The sequence below is a fragment of the Triplophysa rosa genome, linkage group LG2 (genome assembly GCF_024868665.1).
Source record: "Triplophysa rosa linkage group LG2, Trosa_1v2, whole genome shotgun sequence".
Taxonomy (NCBI): Eukaryota; Metazoa; Chordata; class Actinopteri; order Cypriniformes; family Nemacheilidae; genus Triplophysa; species Triplophysa rosa.
The window spans coordinates 22,486,958-22,514,071 of NC_079891.1; the positions used below are offsets into that span (position 1 = coordinate 22,486,958).

Genomic DNA, 27,114 nt, shown 5'->3' on the forward strand with positions numbered 1-27,114 from the left:
TGGATAAAGACACTATAATGACAGCAGAATTGTCCTTCACCCCTGCTCTGCTCTCTGTGGGGTTAAAAGTCCTGAATCAAGAGACTACCCATAACCCCCTGCTGTAATGGCACAATCGCCCATGTGCACACACAGTTGGAGTTTGCAGATGAAACACAACACAGTCTCACACACAGACATGATTATGCTCTGGAGATCCAAATATTGTCCAATCGTTTAAAAATAACATACTGAACTAAGTGGTGGTGGCCTAGTGTTTAAAGAGCTGTTTTTCAGGCATCTTTGATACATTCAGCACACACTTTATCACACAATTTAAACTTACAGGAGATATTCTTAATATGCAAACAAGATGCATTGCCTGCAGCATTCTTTACAACATCAGAGAAATAAATGTTGGTACAATAAGTGATCAACCTTTTTTTACCACTGGGCCATCATTGATCCTCATTAATGACAGTGAACTGGCTTTTGGGCTCATGTCTTGAATTGCTGTTGAATAGGTTTTGGAGGCAGAAAAGCCAGGTCAGACAAGTTATCCTTGACTGTAGGCAGCAGAAGATCTGGCCAGGAGCAAAGCCACCATCCCATAATGATTGTGTTGAGTGGGTGAGAGAAGAATGAGAAGATGCTTAAAGGAATGCAGAGTCAGTGACACGGCAGACGTTTTAGACGATTAAATGTTCTCTAGAAGGCTTGTGTCCAAAAAATTTCAAGTGGTGCTCGATGTATGTTCAGGTTTTTACATTCTATATACTTAGTAAATAAGTTTGAGTACCAAGGTCCTTTGGATAAGTTGTTTCCTGATAGATCTTTATTTGTTAATAAGTAAGAGGAATCAGAACAATTTTTACTTAGCTTTAAGGATCTGTGGTGAAACCAGAAGCCTAGTTAGATAAGACATGTAGGGGTGAGTGGGGTGAGCTGTGCTGCTTCGTAGTTCTTCTCTAGGCAAGGAGAAATGAGATGAAGGTAAAACTAATACTCATAATTACGGAAATATTATTCATCGCAAAAAGTGGTACAGTGACAAAAACCGGCCCATGTTAGGGGGAAGGTGTGTCATGTCAAGGAGTCTAATCATTCAATTAAATTTTATTTATATAGCGCTTTTCACAATGTGCATTGTTCCAAAGCAGCTTTACAGGAGCAAATAAGAAAAACACAGAAAGGTAAAACACAGCACAGTGCATGGTGTTTATAGACCAAGCAAGATCATTCTAATAAATAATATCTAATAAATAAATGCAGTCTCCCGGTGAGCAAACCAACACTGCACTGCTGTGGCGAGGAACCCAAACTCCAATGATGAATAAATGAAGAAAAAAAAAAATCGGGAGAAACCAGGCTCAGCCGGGAGGGCCAGATCTCCTCTGACGTGTCATAGCTGCACGCAGTGACCCTGACCATAAGCCACCGAGCAAACGTCCACGGAGAACAGGGAGAGCCCACCAGCCGCGACCCAGGAAGCCCCTCCCACCGAAACCGTGCAGGTCCAACCCGGTCCCATTCCGCGATTGACAACAAACAACAACAGAGGAACAACCAGGGAAAAATAGTAATGGCATAATTAACTTTATTCCTCTGTTGTCCGACATCGACCACATTCATTGGGGAATACATTAATGTCACAGTCACAGTACCATTTTAAAGTCTTATTACATGCAATTTCTAAACCAGCTTTATTTAAACCAGGAGATATTTAAAATGTTTGGAAATCATTTTCAATATTTAGAATGTGTATTAGTTTATAATTGTATTTTTTATTTGGAGGCAAAACTAAAAATCACTTCAGTTGGACTGCTGACAAAATTTACACCAGAGCTACCACTTTTGGACAAATGTTATGCAAATAGCATTACGTCAACATATGGAATATTTCTAGTCCTTGATATGTGTTGATTTGACACAAGGTTATTTTAGTTTCCTTAAATTAAAACTTTGAAAAAGTTTCTGTTCATTGAAATCAAATAAAACATTGGCCTATTATTGGAAAAACTTAAACTTCTAAACTTTTATATATTGGTCATTATTTTAGCTAGTGTTCCTGTAGCAAAATTGGTAGAGCATTGAGCGTTACCAGTGCTAAAGTCATTGATGCGATTCCCACCGAACACACACTGATAAAATGTATACCATTAAATGGACTGTAAGTCGATTTGGATAAAAGGGTAACACTTTATAATACTGTTTCATACTTAATAGGAAGTTATGCAGAACAAATGGTTAGTGCTGCATTAACACTGTAGTCATACAGATAACTAATAAGGAAGAAAGATTAACTAACCAGTAGGTAACAGCATACTGATGTTTAAGGTAAGTAACAATTAGTTACTTATTACTTATTTAATACTCACTAATGACAACTAAATGCTGTATGTCTCCCGCAGAACTATACAATAACTAAGACTCATTTAAAATAACTATCTACTAACTACTTATTAACAGCTGCTAAAAATTATGTCAATTAAACTATTTATATATAATCTTGATTACTATTAAAAATACAGTTTTAACATATTTTGTTTACTTTCAGTTAACTTCATTATTTTATATCTCTAAACTATTGTCCAATATTGTCCTCATCAAGATTTTATTTTTCATAAAATATAAATGAAATAAATCGAATGAATCTTTCTCCTTTTTTCTATTTTATTTATTTTAAAAGAAAGAAACTTAAGAAATACACCTCCTAATCACGGCATCATTAGCCAACTTACCTCACAAACATATCTGACATATCTTTCCTTGTTGCTTATTATGAGTCTTGTGGACAATAGCTGAATAGTTGTGTTTTCATTATTAACTATTAAGAAATTCTCTGTAACCCATTAGTAAAATCATAGTGACTTTTTAGTAATTACTCAGGTCTTATCACATCATTTAATAACTATATGATCATAATTACTTATGATCCGGAACCGTATTATAAAGTGAAAAACATGATAACATTTGAATAATTACTCAGGTCTTACCATATTAGTATTAGGTAATTACTTATGATGGATTATAACAATTATAAAGTGAAAATCATGATAACCCGGTAATAAAAAAAGTAGTTCTGGGGTATATTCCAAGTATTACCAATAAATAAAACAGTACTGTTGAAACAAAAGCTAGTGACTCAATTTACCACCCACACATACACACACACCTGAATAGAGCTGACTTTTATGGACACAATAGATACATTTTAATAAATACTAACAAAAACTTTACAGTTACACAATAGTCAATGCAATATATGAAATTGAATATGGTTTTATCGCAGAACTTAACATATCTGACACAAAATATTAACTGTAAATGCAGGTATCGGTTATTAGTTTCCAGTTGTTTCTGTGAATCACAGCGCCTTGTTTGCTTCTCTGTTCTGTAGCTTTAATCTGTTTGCATAAAGACATTAGCGATTGCATGTTGAATATATATCAATAAAGTAAACTGCACAACAGGTCTTTTTCATTTTAGATGCGCTTTAGCGTTTTAGCAGCATTCAATCTGAACACGCTGCTGCTTTGACTTCCGCATACGGTGATGTCATTTTCATGCCCCTCCCCCTTAAAGTAACAGTGCATTATTTGTAGTATTTTAGTACTGTAACGATTGATTGACAAGAAAAACTCAGTTTTACCACATAAACATTAGAGACAATACAGTGATTAAGAGGGGGATTCTTTTTTTTACTATTTTTGGTTGAAAGGCACAATAGATTGATTTGTTTTAAATCAATTAAAATTAAAATATCACAGTATTGAGATTTCTACGAAATTCCCAAAAGAATTTGTTAAAATTAATTTCAACTATTCATATAATTAATTCTAATACCAAATATCTATCTTTAATAGGCTGCTTACTGGCAAAATTATGTTTATCAACTCTTAATGAGTAGTTAATGGATAGTTATTTTAAATGAGTCTTAGTTATTGTATAGTTCTGCGGGAGACATACAACATTTAGTTGTCATTAATGACTATTAAATAAGTAATAAGTAACTAATTGTTACTTACTTTAAACTTCGGTATGCTGTTACCTACTGGTTAGTTAATCTTTCTTCCTTATTAGTTATCTGTATGACTACAGTGTTAATGCAGCACTAACCATTTGTTCTGCATTAGTTCCTGCATAACTACCTATTAAGTATGAAACAGTATTATAAAGTGTTACCGATAAAAGTGTATGGCAACTTTATAAATGCAAATAATGTAAATGGTCTATGTATGTATGTGAGTGTGTGTATATGCATTTTTTCTTTCTTCACTCCTTAATCTTCCAGTGTGTGTGCATGTGTGTTTGAGGGCAGAGGCTCTGTGAAAAGGAGGGAGTCCGAGAACGAGCAGAAGGAGAGAGCATTCTTTCCCGCTGAAGTCACTCTGTCTGTGGTGATGGGAGAGCAATGTTGTCCACACACACACACACACACAACCGTCTTTGCGTGTCAGTGTCTGAGTGTGTGGGAGGGAGTACACCACTGCAGGGGTTTGGGTAGAGATAGAGAGGAATGATAGAGAGAGAGAACCACAACTAAGAGCAAAATGAGAGATAGTGGCAGAGAGAGGCTAAAACAAGTACAGGTGAGAAGACTGGAAATAGAGGTGGACGAGGAAGAGCTGGGGACAGACCACAGAGTGAAAGAGTGAGAATGTGTTTTTGTTTTACAACAAGAAAAAGGTGATAAGACAGTCAACATAAATGAGGGTGATAGTGAGAAAATGAGAAATAACTAGACGTGATATTTAGAAAGTTGAAATAAATTCAGAGATTTCATTTTGTGGCACTAATTTTTCTTTCTGCAGGGATCTGAGTTCTTAAACTAAATATTAGATCCAAAAATCATATTTTAATACTTGGGTGAAAAGTTTAACTTCATACAAATTGTATAGATTTGGTTACAGTACATCGTTTTGGTATTTTATGTGTTTCACTGTTTGGGTTTTTGTAATAGTATAATATGATTTGATATGGCTAGAAATATTAAATGGACAAATTATGCATATTTTAACAACGCATTATATTCCAAAACACCTCCATAAAGATAATTTCACTTCTGAAATAAAAATGTTATCTCTATCTTGCTTTAGGAGTGCATGCACATGAACGTTCAAATCTGAAGTCTCCACTGCATTTTCTTTTGTGTTTGTAATTAAGACCTTATCTTCCTGAAGCCCCATAATGCATTCAAAATCTAACACGTCCCATAATGAGATGCTCATGATTAAATATTTATGTTACTTTTTTCAATCTCACAGCTTCATATTTAGATTCAACCCATCTCTGTACAGCAGGGAATTTCCAGGGTATGAAATTTCTCTTTTAGCTTCTAGCATAAATCTTGGCACAGAGACTAGACACATTGAGCCGGTTCAACAAAACCAGCACTTTTTTTATCCTGGACCCCTTCATTCTTATTTCTCATTGACTCCAAAAGTTTAGCATGTCTTCACCTTCCAAGTACATGATTTAGAGACTAGAAGAACAATGAAAAGCTGTTCTTCCAAGCATACAAGAGAAATGAGAGGTTTGGGTGATAAGGCCTTCCAGGAAACCGCCTCACCTCTCCCTCTCTCTCTTCCTACTGTCCACTGCCAGGACGTCCCTGGGCCTTCAAACGTCAGGCCGCGGCAAGGCGCTCAAGCGCTGTCTATAATTGCTTTGGTCTAGACACTGTCTGGTATGGGAAACAGACACGCACATTGAGCATGGGGGGAGAGTTGGTCGGAGGGGACCAAGATAGAATGCAATGGGATTAAAATGCATTGCAAACGCCTTGATCCCTCTAGTGAAATAAAGGATGTCAGAGCCTGATTGCAGTGGGTGGATGATTTACAGTATGGTAGCTGTATTAGATGGACATGTTTCGGCCTGCTTTGATTCTAATGTGGTCTGGGAAGCAGATGAAATCCATTTTCTGGCTTGTTGACCTTAAACCAGCATTGTTTTCACCCTTATAATATTGGTGTGGGAATTGAGTGGAGAATAATGGCTTTTGATCAGTCTACTGCAGTATTTTTATGGCTTCACAGTGTTTATTTCCACTAGTCATGGTAACTCTTATTAATGACTCTCTGTTCTATTCTCAGATGTACACCAACATTATGGGTTTTGACTTACAAAACTTCTAATTGATGACATTTAACGTAATCAGCAATTGTTTAGATATACCAACTTTTCCCTATGCCACTTTTTGGTCAAATAATATGACCAACCAACAAAACAATCCAAGAACCGACCAATCAATAGCCGTCTTTTAAAATATATTGATCATAAATAGTAAAATACAGTCGTTGACTCGTTGTATAATATACTGTATGTATGTTGTAAGATGTATAAATAATACATTTCTTCAGTTTTTTTTACAAGTACAACATACACACATACGTTCTACCCTAAAAAACCTAGCATCTTTACAAATTTGAAAATATTTAATATAATTTTTGTGTTTGTTTGTCTGTTTTTACAAATGAGGAATGAGTAAGTGGGTTTGTACACGGATTTGTCCGGATTTGCTCACTTTTCGGTACAAATTTGGGTACATATAAAGCTTCAGAAAAAAAAATTGAGATGCACCGATTGCAATTTTCTTTGCCGATTCCGATTTCTGATTTTATTACAAGTGAAACCTGCCGATTCCGATTTTTGCCGATTCCGATTTTCTATCCACAAACTATAATTGACAGTATATAAAACCATATTAACTTTTCTTCAATACACATTTTTTTTATTTTCATTGAATAAATGATTGAACATTACAATTTCCCCAAATTTCCCTATATGCAGTTCTCCAAGCTGCATTAAATTACAGAATCTTTTCTTTCCCAAACAACTCTTAAATTGAATAACTCTGTGACTGAAAAGAAGTACAAATAATAAAATATAACTAAACATGTCACTTAATTTACCTTTTTCATTTTTGTACTCATCTCACAAAAGTCTAAGATAACAATAAAATACTTCAACTTTATTCTCGTCTGTTTCCGTTTATGAAACTAACATTGCTTTATTTCATTTTTTCTGAAATGTAAAATAAATTGTCTTTATCTTGTGTCTGTATAGATTAAAAGAAGTGGGTTGATTTTTGCTGCAACTTTAATAAAAAAGTAACAAAATCTTATGAGTGAATTCTACTCTAAAGATTTATATGTATTTGCAGTTTTTTGTGTTAGTAAAGAACTCAATCAGATATATATCACATATATTGGTTGATTTATTCGTTTTTTTATATTTTGGATTTTTAAAAACAAGTAGAAGTCGTGTTGAATGTCATTTTACCTAGGTGTAATGATCACAGTTTTAATGTAAGACAAGGAATCAGGTTGAATGGAATTTACGTTTGTTTTACACAGAGTGAACGACTTCAATATGAGTTTAGCATGTGTCAGAGTTTAGCATGATGCTAATAGCATCACTGTTAGCATACATACCCCATGTAGACGGAGCAGCGAGAGATGAACTACAGTCTGTACAGTACATGATGCGTGTGCACGCGCGTGCAGTCAGCGGATATGAGAGATGCGCGTCAGACAGCAGAGACTCGCGGTCCGGTGGACCCACATGCGAGTATAAACGAGCCGTGAAAGACAGGCTGTGCGCGCGCACGTTTACATGTTTACTTGCGGCTAAAGTGTACTGACGGCTGTGACGTTCTTGCCCGTATCACGGGAAACAGAAGATCGGCTTGGAATCGGCGAGACGTGAGACTGACCGGCCGGTCACCGGTCGGGCCGATCATACGCAAAACCGGCCGATTCCGATCTCTTGCCGGTCAATCGTTGCACCTCTACTATATAGAAACAAATATTTTTATTAGAAAATTGAAATGGGACAAACAGGAATGTTTGCAGATTTTGAATAAAATATCATTTTACACAATACATGCATTTTACACAAATTTAAGGATCACTTCAAAAATGAAAATATGATGGAATAAGCTTGATTTGGGGGGGGGGTGTTGGGGGATTTTTGCTTCTTCTCTTTTCGTAGTGTATTCCCCTTTCTCTCTTTTTCTAGAAAGGAAGAAAGTCAGAATCGAGCATTGTTCAAGAAGCCCATCTATTCCATATTAAGTTCAAAATGTTTACACTGTCACTGCATTTCCCCATGAGTGCACACTGTTTATTTTTGGTTGTGCAAGTCCTTTGAAATTTGCGAGTCCCACCAGAATGTAACAGCGTTCTTGAACTACTGAGTGGGCAGGAGTGGGAAGGGTGTGGTGAAGTCATAGTGCATAGTGTGTGTTGTGCAGTTTAGAACTGAATTAAGAATGCCTTTTAAGTTTCTAATTCAGTTAAGAATTAGAATTAAAGTAGCGATAAACTGTAGAATGAACACTACTTTGCAGAATGCCATTATCTGTTGCATTTCACTGAATTATAATTCAGTATGGTCTACATAATGTCATTCAAATTACAGTTTATTTTCTTACCGAGTGCGACTGATTCTTAAATTCTGGTGTGACGTGTGGTATTAAAGATTGTGTTCTGGTGTGAAGTGTACCTGTATTTATAAATGTCATTACCAAGACCAACTGAACCAAATGGTCAGTTTATTTATTTGTGGTGGTCTATTATTTGCACAGATGTTGATTATGTAATGGAAGGATGTGAGAATGTCAGAGCATAAATAAGTCTGGTCCACATTGCAACTTATTCTGGCCAAGAACCACCCACTTACACCACCGTACCATTTAGGGATGGGAAAATATCACAGTGTATCAATTATAGCAAAATAATAGACCAGTTCTGAAAATTTAATTCAAAATATGCAGTCTCTACAAGAAGAACCATTACAACTTGACATTTGACCAAAAATAAGTATTATTTTACATTTGGGAAATTTGACAAAGGCATTATCCAAAGCAACATAAAGTGCTATTACATACATTTTATAAACACGTGCACTCTCTGGAAATCAAACCCATGACCTTGCCATTGCAGGTTCTATTCTTCACCAGTAAAACTAGAGGAAAGGTAGTTAAGGCCTTAGTAAAAACCTAAAAACTATTATTTGGTCAAGGCATGCGGGTCTGTTTATATGGCATTTCATACACAAAAGTAATTCAAAGTCCAAATAAAAAAGAATGCAAAATGAAAAAAATCTGTATTAAATTAATTCATGAAAATAATTGGCTTTTCAGAACAGTTTGGGGTTTTTTGTAATAAAAACCTGAGCACTCCTGTAAGTTATGTTTCAACGAGACAATCCGATTGGAGCTTGCCATTTTTACAAGCTCCTATTAGTTTTATTTGTAATACTGTGTGCATCAGACGCTCAGTAAATAGATTGTGGGCAGATCATCTGAGACTGAGACTAGGTGTGTGGTTAATAAAATATAATTTATTCACCACTGAATCATCAATCACAAATAACCAATGAAATATGTCTAACCGCGGTGTATGTAGAGTTTCGTGTGTGCCTAACTTAGTCTTTTGACATAATAACTGGCTTTGCAGACACTACTTTCTTTATTCTTATTTCGATCTTTCTTTTTCTCCCTTCTTTCCCGTTGCCATAATCATAATGCCATAATTGTTTCTCTACAATCGACTACACACGTGAACCGAAACAACCGCACTCCTCCATGCCCAAAACCAGCCAGGCAACTTCTGTTGCTCGCACCTCACCAAATGGACTCATGCTGAAGATGCACGTACACACCTATACGCGGCGACTTTAAATAGGCCAGATTCAAACAAGCTCCCGTGGCCCTCAGCTAGCCTCCCAGAACGCTTTTTATTTCATAGACGCAGGGATGGGAGAAAAAGGAGGGAAAAATGAAGCTGGCAAGGAGGAGGGGGCCGTTGCGGGGGAGGGACAGAGGGGGCGTGGGGAGGATGGGGTGTTAGGCAGCATTGTAATGATGGAGAGCAACTCGATACTCTTGCATGCTGAATATTCCCCTGGAGGGCTTTTTCCATTACCCGAGCACAGCAGAATGGTGGTGTCGTTTAGTTTAGCCCAAGCTGCCTAACGCTCTCTCAAGCTCCCCCCTCCCGTTCTCTCACCCTATCTGTTCCCCTGCCGCCCCTCCTCTCTCTGCTTGCTCCCTCTCTCGCGCTCTCTCGCCGCTCTGTGTTTTTCCATAGGCACATTGTGCAAATGTAACCTTTCAGTAAGCCCCTCCCCTCCAGGAAGTTGGCTGGCCCCTTTGCTGCCAGGAAATATGAAAACCTGGCAGGATGCCCATTTAATCTCCACACAGAGAGAGAGACGGCAAAACAGAGTTGAGAGGGAAATGTTACTGTTTGACTCACCACAATGGAGAAGGGAGGGGGAGAGAGGACAATTTCACTTTCGGAGATTCACATTAACTAGATAACTTAAATGAGAACGCTAAATCAGTATAAACAGATTTAGGAAACATTATCAGGAACCATTTCCGACACAAACACGCTGGCCTTGCTACACCCTTAAGAGTCAATCAACAGAATTAGCGTGTCTCACCCTGCACGGAAGGTGATCTGGTTTGCCGGTGTAGCCTAGTTGACTTATGACAAGTAGATCGCTCCATACCACTTTTTGTGAAAGGTAGAATGAATCTTATGTAATGGCCTACGTCATTCTGTTTCTGGTAAACAAGAGCTGCGCTGCTGTAGAGCTAAAGATGTTTTCACAGCACACGATAATGCGAACTCTAACAGAAACTGTTTTGCCTACAGTACACAACCGTCTGGTTGTTCCTTATGACTTTGTTGCCTTTAGGAGTTCATCTTCGAAAACAGAGAAACATGGAGTGAGGGTTGAGCTGACATTCTATTTTAAGGCTTGTGCTCATAAAGTTCCTCGGTTTAATGGAGGAGAAAATACTTGTGACCCCTGTTTTTGAACCAAACAGTGTCCTTGAGTAGGTCAAAAACTCTTTACATTTATACAGAATTAATCAAAGTTTAATGGAACTAGCTGTACCCCTACCCAAACGGTGGAGCGTTTCAGCTGGTTAATTGGAAAAGTTCAAGGTTGTCCACAACGTGGTGAGACAATGAATGCGATAGCGATCTACTCTGTGATAAAAGCGTGAGTAGGCTCCAGAGTCCTGCTGAGGCAGATGAGCTTGACTCACCTCCGCTCTCTGCCCTATCTCCTCTGCGATTTCCAGTCAGTGAACTCAGCCCCATGTACTTTTTATGGGCCAAATAATCCACTTCATCTCTTCCTGTGCTAGCAGCATTGAGGACCTTGCTAGGGCTGGGTCAAGCATACTGGGAAGTGCCCTAACTAACAGTGCCACCTGATGGGTGATGGTTGCTACTGCGACGATCACATGTCAGTCTGTTGGAACTGGAGCACCACCAGAGGCTAATTGCCACAAGAACACAATTGAGATTTCACTAGACTTAACCTTTATACTTCACAGTAGGCAACTACATGTCATCAAATGTATTCAACTTTTTTGTCTTTTTGACGTTTGGTTTTTTATAATTTTTTAGAATAGCAGCAGTATTTTGTGATTCACAGACTGTGGAGATTTTTGTATTCTAAAACGGATCAGCCAAATAGATGGCAAGCCAATTTTAAGGAAACAAGAGCCCGTTTACTCATTTTCTGACACAAATAGACAAAGGCAATTGTTAGATATATATTCTTTACTGTATTTATCTTATTTTCTGCATTTGGTCAACTTCCTGGAAGTATTTCCTTAGTTATGACGCACTTTCCTCTTTATTGCTGTCGAATAGGGGGAAATGGTGGGTGGAGGAGAGAACTCATGGAAGGAGATGACTGTTTTCCTGGCTCACATTTCCAGATTCCATGACTATTATGTGGCGGGAGAGAAGGTTAGTCTCAGAACAATAGGTGACATGAACGTATGCTTGCAAAATAAAGCAGCTATGTCCTTATCACTAAACCTTCTGTCGACTTAGTAAATCTCTGCATTAAGATCAGACATAGAAAGCTACACATGGCTATATTATTATATTTAGAATGCTTTCATATATTTCTGTACCAGTTATGATGGTTAATTTTGGTCTCTATTTAGTCTTCTTGAGAGATCATTGTTTTTGTGCTAAAGAGCTCAGGCACATTTTCAAATGATTATACCTTATGCAATACAGAATCAAACAGCAAGACTAGCAAAGTGAATTTGCTATTGATATAATATTGCCGTGAATGGTTATTTCCTGTAGTGTAGAAAAAGATGCTTTCATTGAATTCTTGAGGTCATTTCTTTCGTGGAATAGAGTGAAGACCTCCTTTTTCCTATATATCTCCAGTCATCTCATTTGTAGAATACGATAAATACCATGTCTCTCGTAAAACAAGGTGATTTCTTCTGCAGCCTTATGTGCCTGTAAGACATTTGTTTTATAGAGGTAGATGTCAGAAGTTGTTAATCTTTATTCTTAGTTAGCCATGAGATCAACTCCCCTCCTTGGAATTTGGTTATTGGATTACCATATTGGAATTTAAGGGTCTAATGGACACACAGGATTTCACTACATTGGTGAGGACATTTCGTAAATTTCCAAGCAAAACAAAAATGTTGTTTTCAAACTAGTTGGTTTTAGTTGTTGGTTTTTTACTAGGTCTTAAAGGGACAGTTCACCCAAAAATAAAAATGGTTTCCAAGAAGTGTTTGGTTACAGGCATTCATCCAAATATCTTTCTATGTGTTCATCAGAACAAAGACATTTATACAGATTTGTAACAACTTAAGGGTGAGTAAATGATGACACAATTGTCAATTTTGGGTGATAGTAATAGTGTAGTATGTTCATTTGTAGTTAAGGGACAGTTCAAATGTCCTTGTAGGATGTTGGGTTTCCGTGTTTTCAGGGACTTTGTATAGACATAATGCTTTTATATCGTATCCTCTAACCCTACCTTACCCTCACACAACCCTTTATGCATTTTTACATTTTCAAATAAACGCCATTTATTTAGAGTTAAATGTTTTTTCTCATGGGGACAAAACATTTCTCCACAAGGTCAAAAATGACTTGTATCCCTTTTTTTGAGATATTTTGTTCCCACTTTGGAGGGTATACCAGGACCACACGCACACACACACACACACACACACACGCACACGCGCACACGCGCACACGCACACACGCACACACGCACACATGCACACACACACACACACACACACACAGATGGCTAAAACAAACCCAGGTGCTATGAGGTAGGTTCCAGTAAGTTTTTTTTTCTCCATTTGGGAGAGCAAGCGGGGATCCCCTTTTGCGAGTGGTATAGTGTAAACATCCCCTTCACCTCACCATGTCGCTCTTGTCATCATGACCCTAAAACACCCTCATACCACATCCCACAGCCACACATGCCTGGTGAAGACCCTTATCTTACCACACCCCCACTAAAGCAAGGATATATAGCAACCCCCGCAGTGCCCTGACAGCCACCTTAAAAGGCGGAGGCTGGGAGGCCCTGTGGCTGGTGCGAAGGAGGTTCCGAGGGGAGAGAGAGAGAAAGAGAAAGAGGGGGGTTGAGAGTTTCCATTTAAATTCCTGCTTTGTTCCCGTGCTCCCACCAACCCCCTTTACTAGTCCTGCTCCTTCTGTTTCTCTTTCTGAAACTGCTTTTCCCAGCCGGGTGAGATTTGGACAGAAACTGGCAAGTTGGGAAGTAAGAGTGTGTGAAGAGGTGCGAAGGCTTCGGCTTCATTGAGGTTACTGCTTCCTGTTTGACTCCAAAATATAACCACTGTTTCTGTGTTTTTTCTCTGTGGGTTTTCCCTTAAATAGTGATGCTGCCCAGGGGCCACAGTTGGACAGGACCACCTATTTAAAAAGTATGGGACAGCCTCGTGCCCTCAAACCATTATGAGCCAATTATATTATTGTTAAATTTGGTTATCTACAGCGTTTGCTGAATAAAAGCTGCATTAAATGGCAAATACATCAATTGTTTACAGAGACCTTTAATTCCCCACATTGGGAAATATATTGTGCTGAGATGTTGATTATTTTGTGTATGTTAATTGACATAACAGAGCTCCAGTGTAAAGATGTATAGGATCCTTTGGCCAAGTGTTTACAACTTGGTTAAAATATCAGCTTACTTTTCATTAGTTGGCTGTAGTCCCAAATTTGCACTTTTTAATTGATAGAAATCTGGAAGAACATAAAATATTTAAGCACAAAGAGGAAAGTTAAGTTTTAATCTTCTGTTTCCATTAACAATATCATATACAGTACACTGAATTAACACACACTTATGTATGACATTCATTTTTAACGCTATATATATTTTATGCTCTATAATTTCCACATACAATATAAGACTATATTTTAACATTAAATTATTAAATAATGGAATCTCTACAGTTTCATTACAAAGAAACACTGATAAACATGCAGTTATAATTGGAGAGCAAGGTACTTTGCTGATTTAGTTTAGATTTGTGGGTCTTCTACTGATTTCAATCCAGTGTAAAAAAATGAAAAACAATTGGTAACTTTATAATAAGGTTCCATCTGTAAACATCAGTTAATTATATTAATTATCAATTGACAGTACTTCTACAGTTTGTTAATAATGTTAGAATTAATTAGATTTACCATAGTGTGTATTAGCATGCTAGCCTGTTAGCAAGCCTTTCAAATAGTCACTTCTCTTCGAGTTAGCAACATTCAAGCCTCTGAGGGTACCTCAACCACATGCAGCTCCTCAGTGTTTCTCATGGGCATTTTAAAATCTTTGAGTGTCACTTCATTGTTTACCACCTCAGAGACTGTTATACATTGAAGATCACTGTGAGGAGTCATGACGTGAACAGAAACAAGCAATCAAATCCAACAGATTAAAATGTTCAACTATGTAGTTTGTCGAAATTCATGAGTGTTTTTAACTCTCAGAGACAGATGTCATGTCACATGAATTGTGACACATGTCTATTGGATCTCTTCAAAAACAGTGATGGAGGAATTTATTTCTTAGCATTAGATGTAGCATTAGAAGAGGCTGTCTGTTTCTGAAATGTACACATACAATAGACTGTATAAAATATGACGTCACCCGTAGGTGATGAGCTGTTTTGAAGCTTAAAGTGGGCGGAGCCAGCCATCGCCATCTTAGCAGTGCGTCACTCCCGGATAATCGGAAATGGGCAAAGAAGCGGGACGTGGTTGGAGCTAAGGCGCCTGGTTGCTGAAACCACTTGTCACTCAAGTGACCACGCACCCAATTTGCAGAATTTACATAAGTTACTTAATATAAGTTGGGCATTTTAACATGGGGCTCATGAGATTCTGCTCTGTTTTGGAGCCAGCGGCCAGTCGATTAATTGCAGTTTAAGTCACTTCCGTGTTGGCTTCACGAGAGAGATCGGAAGGTTGCCGCTTGACACATACACAGCTGAGTTGTGCAATCCAACTTTTCCTCTTCCATTTGCTCGACTTCATTTTGAACCCTGACAAGCTTGAACAGACTGTTGTTTTCCCAGAGCATTATGGGTTTGGTAGCCAAATGGCAGTAGGAGGATAAATGAGCCAACTTGCACTACATCAATGCCATTCTCTTACTGAATCACCTCAATGTTCATTTTTTGTCATTTAATTGCAATTTAACCATTAGTCAATGACAATTCAATTAATGACCCAATCAGAGTCCAAGTTCTTTCAAACTTATTTGTGGTGTGGAGATCTGAAAGCAGTCTGGGAACGTGAATCAGAAACTTTGCCCTGACCTAAAGTTTCGCGGATGTGGTCTTTGGAATGGTCGCTGGTTCGATGGTGACGTTCATGTGACTAAAAGAAAATTCATGTGGGTGCTTTTCCCTGTCCTACGAAGGGAAATAAAAGTTAACAATGGCACATTACTAAAAAAACTTTTGTCATTTGTATGTGAGGTAAACTTTGTTTTGTTTTAAATGAAAAATCTGTCATCATTAACTCATCCTCTTGTCATTTCAAACTGTATGACTTTCTTTCTTTCATCCTCAGAACACAAAAGAAGATACTTTGAAGAATGTTGTTAACCGGCACCCCTTCACTTACATTGGTTTTGTGACCACAATAAAAGTGAAAGGGTGTCGGCGCTGTTCAGTTTCCAACTTTCTTCGAAATATCTTTGTGTTCTGTGGTAAGTTTGAAATGACAAGAGGGTGAGTAAATGACAGAATTTTCATTCTTGGGTGAACTATCCCTTTAACATGTGCTACTCAAAATAAGATTTACTTTCACATTAATATGGTTAAACTAAAAGCCGTAAAACTGATTTTTACAATGACTTTCAACCCACTTGTACTATAAGAAACAGATGATAAATCTTACCATAACTCAGGAAACACAATGAAATTATGTTGGTCTTCCTTACTTGCATCTATTTATCTCTTCATAATGTCTTCACACTGCAAAGTCGAGTGTCGTTTTACATGTTGATGCTCTTACACAGCCAAAATAAAACATAACACATGTGTCTACACTATTAGAAATGCGACTGAGACAGCATTTCATTTTTACAGAACCGAAGGGCAAACCCTACAGTTGTAACGGCGGCAATAGATGAATGAGGCGAAGGTAATCCACAGTGAATAGATATTTAATGAAAGCTCTTCATACAAATAAACAGAACACGATAAGGGCAGTAACAACACTTTAGACAAGACAAAGAACAAATGAAAAAGGCAGTGGCTAAATAGTGTACAAGTGATGACGATAACAACTAACAGGTGCGAGTAACACAAACGAGGTACAGGTAAGGGATTGTGGTAAAATTAAGTCCAATGGCAAAAATGGGGAAAACTAAATAGGGAAACAGACGTAAATATGACATAACACCACCCCCCCGGAAGGTGCGAACAACAGAGGAGGGGGGTGGGATCTCAGGCGGTGGACGAGGGGATAACAAAGGCAAGAAAGCAGGAGGTAGTCCATAGGACTGGTGAGGTGTCCAGAGCGGAGTTAGCAGGAGGATGATCCAGATGCCAGCCAGGAGGAGGTCCCAGGGTGGCGTCGAGGGTGGGAGGAGTCATGGTGGACAACAGACTGACGAAACCCTGGTGACGAGCGTCAGAGACGACACCGGAGGAGTCCAGGGTGTAGCCAAGCAGAGGGAGAGCCCAGGTGACACCGAAGGTCAGATAGGTCTGAAGGCGAAGCCGATAGCTAAGGCAACCAAGGCGAAGGCATGGCCAAGGCAGACCATGGCGGAGCCAGTGCGACTGAGGACTGAGGAGGAGCCGAGGGGAAGGAGGAGCCTGACAACGCAGAAGGGGCGGAGAGATGAGGCGTAGCCAGAGGATCGGAGCCCCGAGGCGGCGAATGGTCGACGACTGACCAAGGCGGAGCCAGAGGGACGAGGGAGCCTGGTGAAGCCAGAGAGATGCCGGGACACAGTGGAGACGAGGGAGCTATGAGCAGAGGTGTAGCCGCTGTGTCGAAAAACCGAGGTGGAGTTTGGGTCTCGGAGGCTGAGGGCAGAGACATGGAGGAGTCCAGTTCAGGCGTTAACAGGACCAGGGTTGACTCACATGCTGACAAAGGCAGAGGAGGCAGAAGAGGCAAAAGAGGCAAAGGGAGGCAAAGGGAGGGCGGGAGCTTGGAGACTGGCACAGGAGAGTCGGCTGCTGAGGAAGAACTGGGCGGGACCAGCGGGGCTTGGAACGGCTGGGAAGAACCAGCGGGGAAGGGAGCAGCCAACAGTCAAAGTCATTAGCCCAGTCCAAAAGTTCAGAGGCACCTTGCCGCTCACCCTCAGCAGCGGGAGCATGGACGGGGCTTCCCTCGCAGCCCTCGTAGTCCACCAGAACACCCACGGCGATGCACGGTGTAGCCGGCTCACCCACCTGGTCAGACGCGTCTCGGGGCTAATGCTCCAGGGCGAACTCAGGCTCAGTCGCGTGCTGGCTTTGGTGTCGCGGTGGGCTTAGGCTCTCCGTCCGCAGTGACGTCTGGTGAGGTCTTCCCACAGCGATGAGGCGTTGTGGAGAAGTGCGGAATGGCTATGGGGTGATCCGGAGCCGATTCCCCGCTATTGACTGGCTCTGTATGACGATCGCTCAAGTCCTCATCCGCTCTCCCGACACAGAATGCAGAGCCCATCGCTTGAAGGACCAAATTAATGAAGTCCTCCGGTGGAAACTCATCCACGTCGAGAAGCAAAAGGAGGACGAGCAGATCGTCATCCAGGCCCGTCAAAAATAAGCGGTTCAGAAAGGAATCGCTCCAACTCACCCGATAGCACAATCCAACAAACTTTTCCACATAGCTCTCTATTGGCTGGCCATCCTGCCTTAGCTCCAGCAGGGCAGCCTCTGAAGAGGCTTTTCTTTCCATTTCTGGAGGTCTTGTCTTCTGTAACGGAGGCGATAGATGAATGAGGCAAAGGTAATCCACAGTGAACAGATATTTAATGAAAGCACTTCAAACAAATGAACAGAACTCGATAAGGGCAGTTACAACACTTTAGACAAGACAAAGAACAAATGAAAAAGGCAGTGGCTAAATAGTGTACAAGTGATGACGATAACAACTAACAGGTGCGAGTAAAATAAACGAGGTACAGGTAAGGGATCGTGGCAAAATTAAGTCCAATGGCAAAAACGGGGAAAACTAAATAGGGAAACAGACGTAAATGTGATAACAGTTATCTTAAAATAAACAAGATTAGTAGTGCAATGTAAACTGGTGTTTTCCAAATATCTAATTTTGGCTTAATCTTGGCCTTGTATTTGTTTACATGGTCTGACACAGAACTGTCACACTGGCATCATGCGCTGGCTGCAAATCCAAATTTTCCTGTTGTGTATTGGTAACAGAATGCAGATTTCTTTGTGTGAAATGTGTTTATTTTCAGTTTCAGAATAATGCTGTGACCATTACGGCACATTCTGGCATTCTTTTTCACCTCACTGCGCCAATTACATCTGCATTTATTCATCTTTCTCTCTCTCGCTCGCTCGATCTTTCCTTTAAATTATAACCAGTGTGTGCGGCTGACTGCAGAATTGATGCATCTGCGCAAATGGAGACTAGGTTGAGGAATAAAAGAGAAAGAGTCACTCGCAGATGAGAAAATAACAACCAGAGAGGTAAAAATAGGGCGAGGGTGGAAGGACGGCATGGTCAAGACATTTTTTTCTTTTTTAAGTGATGGGTAAGCAAAGGAAGAGCAGACGTTTAGATATAAGAAGAGAAAGAAAGACAGAGAGAGAAAGGAGTGCAAGGTTAACCAATCAAGGAGCCACTGACAAGAGAGAGAGAGAATGATCAGAAACCCAGAAGGCTGGTTCTAGGGAACAAAGGACTGTCACCGTAAAACGTGGATGAATGTTTGGAAAGAAAAGAGGTGTGTGGTGAAAGAGAGCCGGGGAACGAACGAGAGAGGTGAAAAAGAGCAGGAATCAGCAGAAGAGGGGTTTGCGGTCCCAAAGCGGAGGGTGGGGGAGGGCGGTCGAGGATGGGGAGGCAAGATCAATAACTAATTTCAGTGCTGAGCTTCAGTTGGACTGTTTTCCAATAAGCCCGGGACATAACGAGTTAGCTTGAATAGCACTGCTGCTGCTGCTGTTGCTGCTCTCTCTCTCTCTTCTTCCTCCATCCCCCTCTCTCTCTTACCGCCTCATGTCTCACAGGGTTCTGGTGCTGGTGCGATGACTGGATCAATCCTTTACACACACACTACATACACACAGGTCCGTGTTCTACAACAGGATGTCAATGCATGTCAGTACCACTGCTATAACCTTTGCTTTATGTTTTTGTATGATCGTGTGTGAGCCTGTGTGTTATTATCTTAAAAATGTTTCTGTAATTATGATTAATTTCGTATTTGTGTAGGATGGTCGGATGACTTTAAAGTAGCTCTGGTTTAAAAAACGTTTTTTAATCCTACGTGATACCGATTTGAGACACTCTATATAAATGAGGCGGAAACTTCACTAACAGTCATTCATGCGAACTAACTTGAAAAGCTGCTTGCGCTGACAGGACAGCAGGGAGCAGCTGCAAGCGTGTGAGGTTATCGTTATGGCAACCAGATACATTGCTAGGTGATTGGCTGGAATACATGTATCACACATCTTTTATGGAAAATAAACAGCTTTTTATTTACTGTAATTGTTTTAGGAACCACAAATGATATTTCTTGGTGAAGTATTTCTCTTAATTTAAAAAAAATTCTAATAAGAAATAAAATGGACACAAATTACATGATATTTACTTGCGGTTACAGTTTTTAACTGTAATAACACTAATTATTGTATTTTTTTGTTCTGTTGAGCACAATTTTTTTCAGAATTTAGGAAAACAAGTTCTGGGGCACCTTTGTCAACCATGTTAATGGTAGTCAGTGGTGCCCCAGAAATCTCAGTTGCTAACATTCTTCCAAATATCTTTCTTTGTGTTCAACAGAACAAATAAATTTATACAGGTTTGGAACATGACAGCATTTTCATTTTGGGGTGAACTTTCCCTTTAATATTGACATTTCTGACTTTTGATTACAGACTTTGATTGCAGTATCTTGGCAAAGAGGTTGAGCATAGTTTGAGACATTGTTGAAATCTTTTTTAAAACTCTAGAGGAAACATGTGAGGTAGGGTTTCAAGAAAGAAACGTGATACGCTGGAGACCTAAGCAGTGGGTCACCTGTTCTCTATTTAATATTGCTGTCCATGAATAGTTGAGATATTAAAGCGATGACATGTACATTTTCTTTTCTATTACTCATAAATCTAGAACGTATATTATTTATTATATTTAATACAATTTGGCTGTTGACCACTAGATGGTGCTATGTACATCAAGCTGACAGTGGTCATTGAATCAGACCTAGACCCAGACCCAAATGTGAGCGTATATACACATAAATACACACATTTTCCTTCCCAAAACTGTTTGTGTGTGTATGAGAGTAAACATGCAACCACTAGACAACTAGCCTACCGCTGCCATTAATAGCTGTAATGCAATGATGCAATACAATACAAAGAATAGGATGAAAAGTTAAGACTCTGCTATAGATCTAATAATTAACTATTTACTTGTTACAGCAAATATATTGTAATACAGTAAATGGAATTCTTTACAGTTTCCGAGCCAGAATAACAATTCAGAATTTTGTGATTATATATTATACATTATATTTATGATTACAATGATGTTACAGGATTGTTTATAATACTATGATATGACACACATACATATCATTTTTCTCGCTCTCTCTGTAGCCCTGTTACAGCTGCACTGGTGATAGGATGCTTGCTTGTGTGAAATATTAATAAGAAAATGGCTTATGCATTTTTAATGATTTGCCAGCCATAGTCTGGCAGTCAAACTAGTGCACGGTAAAATCGCCAGTGTTAAAAAAAGTCAAATTAACACTCACAGTGTATATATAATCCACACTCTCAAAGTGTGGAGTATATAAATACTGTGAGAGTTAATTCGACTTTTTTTTTAACACTGGCGATTTTGCTGTGTGTGTATATTCTCCTCCTGACCAGATGTGGCACTATAACCAACTCATGGTAACTCTTAACTTGTATTATAATTACTCAGAATCACAATCAGGTTTTTTCTTACACTCATATATCATCCCAAACTCCACCTCCACCATCTTACTTGATTTATCAAAATACATAATAAAGATGCAAACAGAGACCAACACAAAAGCTTTTCATAATATAAAGGACAGAAAATAAGAATAAAATGAATTTAAAATGCGGTGGCTACCTCTCTCTCACTCTCTGTTTTTAGGTCAGGGATTAGGCAGAGAGGCAGAGAGCGTGTGCTCTGCGCTGCTGTCCACTCCAATCTACCCAGCCAGGGCTGATCTCACAAAATATAGATACGGCAAGAGAGAGAGAGTTGTTGTTGGTGTCAGGAAGGAACAGTGTAGCAGAGAAGCTCACACGGGGGGAAACGGAGAGATCAGTGGGAAAATACAACCAGAAAGGAGAGAGAATTTGGGTTTAAGGTGGGGTAGAGCAGTAGGATTGTGGAACATTCTAGCCTGTTTTGTTCCGTAAACACACGCAACATTCCAGCGCACACACTCATGCACACACACCCTGTGTTCTCAACATGCAAGGCACTGCTGCACTGTGGAACCAGAAACCACATCAGACCTTCAAAGACTGAACTAATCCTGCTCTCACCCAAACCTGATTGTAATTCTGTCATTAACCATTCAGCTTGACGCCCTGCAGTGCTCTGGCTTCAATTAAGAGCCTGGTGTGGACCGAAGCCTTATACAGTTGAAGTTTGCTGCTGCGTCTTACTGCATAGATTACGATGCATTAAAGACCAGTTTTCAAAACAATGCACGGGATATTGCTCACTGAAATATGCCAAACATCTTATGATCAGTTTAAAGGAATAGTTCACCTTCGTAATGAAAAAAACCGTTGGTCCCCATTGACTGAATTCGTATTGACACAAAATCAATGGGGACCAATTGTTTTCTGTTACCAACATTTTTCAAAATATCTTCTTTTGTGTTCTGCAGAAGAAAGAAAGTCATACGGGTTTAAAATGTCCAGAGGGTGTGTAAATAATGACAGAATTTTCATTTGAAGCTGAACTATTCCTTTTGAAGGTGTGAAGATCGGAATGCTTACATGTTATGCAGCAGCAGCAAAAAAGATAACTTCATGCCTTTACAGCCTCCTGATGGCCTCTGGGGGGACCCCTGTACTGTAGCATTTCTTTTCTATCACAATACAGGTGCTCCTATTCAGAGTACCATGATGTAATTCAACTGTAATCCCAAACATCAAAGAACCATACAGCTGTCATGTGTCACAAACACATACACACAGATTCCCTTCAAAGACTTTTGCATTGTGATTTGTTTCAGTGGGGCTAAAGGTTGCCCATGAGTTTTTCAGAATAATGTCAATCTTTTTAAACTCATAGGCCCGGTTTCACAGACAAGGTTTAAGGCTAGTCCCTGACTAAAATTAATGTGTGACCTGTTTTAGCTGAATATAACTTGCCCAGAAATATCTTAAAATATATTAGTGCCATTGTTTGTAGAAATACAGAAATGTATTCTTTCTAAGGCATTTTTATAATAGCAGCATAAATATCTTTATTCAATTAAGGCATAGTCCTGGTTTAAGCTAATCCGTGTCTGTGAAACTGGGCCTTATTGTTTTATTTATTTATAAGCATTTGTTAGTTAGCTTGTTTATGTTTGCCTTTTGGCTCTGTGATACAACCATTCTGACCATATGGACTGTCTTAATAAGGCATTATTCTTTTGACCTTTCTAAGTGTAGACACACAAATGTTTGCATACACATATACTCAAACCACAACCATATGAATGCATAGCGCATCATGATTGAAATATGAAAGTGTGTTTTTATTTTTACTGTAACACACAGATGCAATAAACACTGATACATATATAGCCACAAATGTAGTAACAATGCTTGTTTCAAATAATTATGAAGCCCATACTCTCAGACACAACCATCAGAATGATCAAATTCTGAATGGAAACCAACAGTAGCTAAAATAGAACATTTTATCATTTAATGCTTCTAATAAATGTTATTAATATATAAAAATTCAGTGTTGCTTGAATTATTTGTGTTAAATAAAAAATCCATCCGCTTAAATGGTTTATAAGGTGTACCGATATAGACCTTAACTTGCATTGTAGGGATGCCACAATGTCAGATTTTTACTACAGTTATTATGGCCGAAAGAATTCACAATTTTGTGGTATCTATAGAAATGTGTTTTTTTAAATAAATGAGGATGTCAGTTAAATTCATCTTTCATTTTGTTTATTTAATTAATGAATCACACTCGAAATACATATGTACAGAGTCAGGGATAGAGTTTATAACCATTGTGGCTCAAAATTTTAAATGGGTGCCGAATAGTTTACCATGTTGTGATATGTGTACGATTAACACAATGTCGATATTCGTGGCTTTTAAAATATCATCACACATTAACATGTTTTATATAGACATGCTCTGTTTGACAGAAACATGGCTAAAACCAGATGATTATATTGCTTTAAATGAATCTGTCCCCCAAGATTATTATTATAAACACGAGCCTCGTCTAAAAGGCAGAGGGGGAGGTGTCGCAGCACTTTACAATAACTCTCTTAGCATTTCCCAGAAGTCGAACTCTAAATATAATTCTTTTGAAGTCATGGTTCTTCATGTTTCAACACCTAATACTAAAGATAAAACACTTTTTAAATTGATTCTAGCTATTGTATATAGGCCTCCAGGGCACCACACAGATTTTATTAAAGAATTTGGTGGGTTCTTATCAGAACTAGTACTGGCCGCAGATAGACTCCTTGTCGTTGGTGACTTTAACATCCACGTAGATAACGTTACAGATGCCTTAGGAATGGCTTTCAAAGACACTCTTAACTCCATGGGCATTAGTCAACATGTGTCAGGACCCACTCACCTTCGTAATCATACTTTAGATTTAATACTGTCTTACGGTATAAATGTGGACGACGTTAAAATCCTTCAGCAGAGTGAAGACATTTCGGATCATTATCTGGTATTATGTTTGCTTCACTGGCCTACGGCTGCAAATAAAACTCATTGTTACAAATATGGTAGAACAATAACTTCAACTACCAAAGATGCGTTTCTCGATAATCTGCCCGAATTGTCTCAAATCATGAGAAATAACGTTGAAGATCTTGACATTACCACTGAAAATTTTAATTCCACCTTCTCGGTAACGCTAGACAAAGTTGCTCCACTACGTTTAAAGAAGATTAAAAATGGCAGCCCCACACCGTGGTATAATGAACACACTCAGGCTCTAAAGAAAGCGGCCCGAAAAATGGAGCGCAACTTTAAGAAAACTAAATTAGAGGTATTTCGTACAGCATGGAAGGATAGTATTCGAAAATACAGGAAAGCCCTAATAACTTCTAGATCCGCCTACTTTTCATCACTAATAGAAGAAAACCAGCACAACCCTAGGTTTTTATTTAACACGGTGGCTAAATTAACAAAAAATAAATCGTCAGTGACTTCTGATCCTGTATATCAGCATAGCAGTGATGAATTTATGAACTACTTCACATATAAAATCCAAGATATTAGAGAAAAAATTATAACAATGCAATCAGAAGTGAAACCCGCTGAACAAACTAACTACAGCGCCCTTAAGGAGAAAATGCAATTATTTTATACCGTAGATCAAGATGAGCTGTCTAAAATTATTAGATCATCTAAATCAACAACATGCATACTAGACCCTATACCTACAAATCTACTGAAAGAGATGCTCCCAGAAATTATAGATCCTCTTCTTGGTATTATTAACTCATCTCTGACATTAGGACATGTGCCTAAAGCATATAAGGTGGCTGTTATAAGGCCCCTTGTCAAAAAACCCCAACTCGACCCTAGAGAACTAAGGAACTACAGGCCTATATCGAATCTACCTTTCATATCTAAAGTTCTGGAAAAAGTAGTTTCAACTCAATTATGCTCCTTCCTCCAAAGGAATGACATCAATGAAGAATTCCAGTCTGGATTTAGAGCATGTCACAGTACAGAGACTGCTTTGATCAGAGTTACAAATGATCTGCTATTGGCGTCTGACCGAGGTTGTATCTCGTTATTGGTGCTGCTAGACCTTAGTGCTGCATTCGATACCATTGACCACAGCACACTCCTACATAGACTCGAAAATTATGTCGGCATTAAGGGAATAGCTTTGAAATGGTTTAAATCTTATTTATCCGACCGTTTTCAATTTGTAGCAATAAACAATGAGGTGTCACGCAAATCGCAAGTCCAGTACGGTGTACCACAGGGCTCAGTCTTAGGGCCTCTGCTCTTCGCATTATACATGCTACCTCTAGGAGATATAATAAAGCGACACGGAGTTAGCTTTCACTGTTATGCTGATGATACTCAACTTTATATTTCCTCGAAGCCTCATGAAACACAGCAGTTCCATCGAATAATGGAATGCATAGTCGATATAAAAAACTGGATGAGTAACAACTTTTTATTACTGAACTCGGACAAAACGGAAGTGTTACTTATTGGACCGAAAACTGCTATAAGTAACAACCAAGAATACTGTTTAACTATTGACGGATGTTCCATAAAACCCTCGTCGTCAGCAAAGAATCTTGGCGTTCTATTCGATAGTAATCTGTCATTTGAGAGCCACGTCGCCAACACCTGTAAAATTGCGTTTTTCCATTTTAAGAATATATCTAAACTACGTCATATGCTGTCAATCTCAGATGCAGAGAAGTTAATTCATGCATTCATGACATCAAGACTAGATTACTGTAATGCACTGTTAGGTGGTTGCCCTGCAGGCTTATTACAAAAACTCCAATTGGTCCAAAACGCGGCAGCTCGAGTTCTTACACGTACAAAAAAGTATGAACATATTAGCCCGGTTCTGTCAACCTTGCACTGGTTACCTATAAAGCATCGCGTTAACTTTAAAATCTTGCTTATTACCTATAAAGCCTTACATGGTTTAGCTCCTCAGTACTTGAATGAACTCCTTTTGTATTACAGTCCTTCACGTGCATTACGCTCTCAGGCGTCCTGTCAGTTGGTAATACCTAGAATTTCAAAATCAAGTGCAGGTGGTAGATCCTTTTCCTATCTAGCGCCTAAACTTTGGAATAGTCTTCCCTGCACTGTCCGGGAGGCAGACACACTCTGTCAGTTTAAATCTAGACTAAAGACGCATCTTTTTAATCTTGCATACACTACTCTTCCATAATATAAATCTTCAGAGGGTTTAGGCTGCATTAGTTAGATCAACCGGAACCAAAAACACAACTGATGTACTTGTTGCATCAAAGAGTACAGAACAGTACTCTACTCTCAGCCAGTCTTGTCTCATTGTTCCAAGGTTACCACAGCGAGCAGGATGCAGTTCATGGCCTGACCTGATGGTAGAGCGGAGAATGGGAAGTGGGGACCTGACAAGAGCTGAGATGATAGAGCTGGATAAAGAAGGACGCGGTCTCTTGACATGTCTTCACCACAAAATTTCAAATGCTATTAGATTATTAATGATAATCTTAAACTATAATTTATTTTATTATTAAGTTTATTTATTTTATTTAGCCTTGTTGTGCAAGTTCTCTGGAGCTTGTGCAGAGGCAGCAGCTTTTGCCAGAGGGGAACTGGAATCCCCTGGTTGGGCCTGGGTTCTCCTGAGGTTTTTTTTCTCG

The 27,114-nt window shown here is 39.0% G+C and overlaps 1 protein-coding gene across 2 annotated transcripts in view; it reads left to right on the forward strand.

The window, feature by feature from the left end:
* Positions 1-27,114, forward strand: part of ntmt1 (N-terminal Xaa-Pro-Lys N-methyltransferase 1) — a 50,096-nt gene that overhangs the window by 15,889 nt on the left and 7,093 nt on the right. The window contains exons 1-2 of one of the 2 annotated variants that reach the window (XM_057355936.1): positions 4,528-4,633; positions 11,670-11,768. In XM_057355936.1, coding sequence (XP_057211919.1) covers positions 11,743-11,768 — 26 coding nt within the window. In that variant the 5' untranslated portion in view covers positions 4,528-4,633; positions 11,670-11,742. Of the gene's footprint in view, positions 1-4,527; positions 4,634-11,669; positions 11,769-27,114 lie in introns of those variants that run through there. The other variant, XM_057355944.1, reaches the window with a different exon arrangement.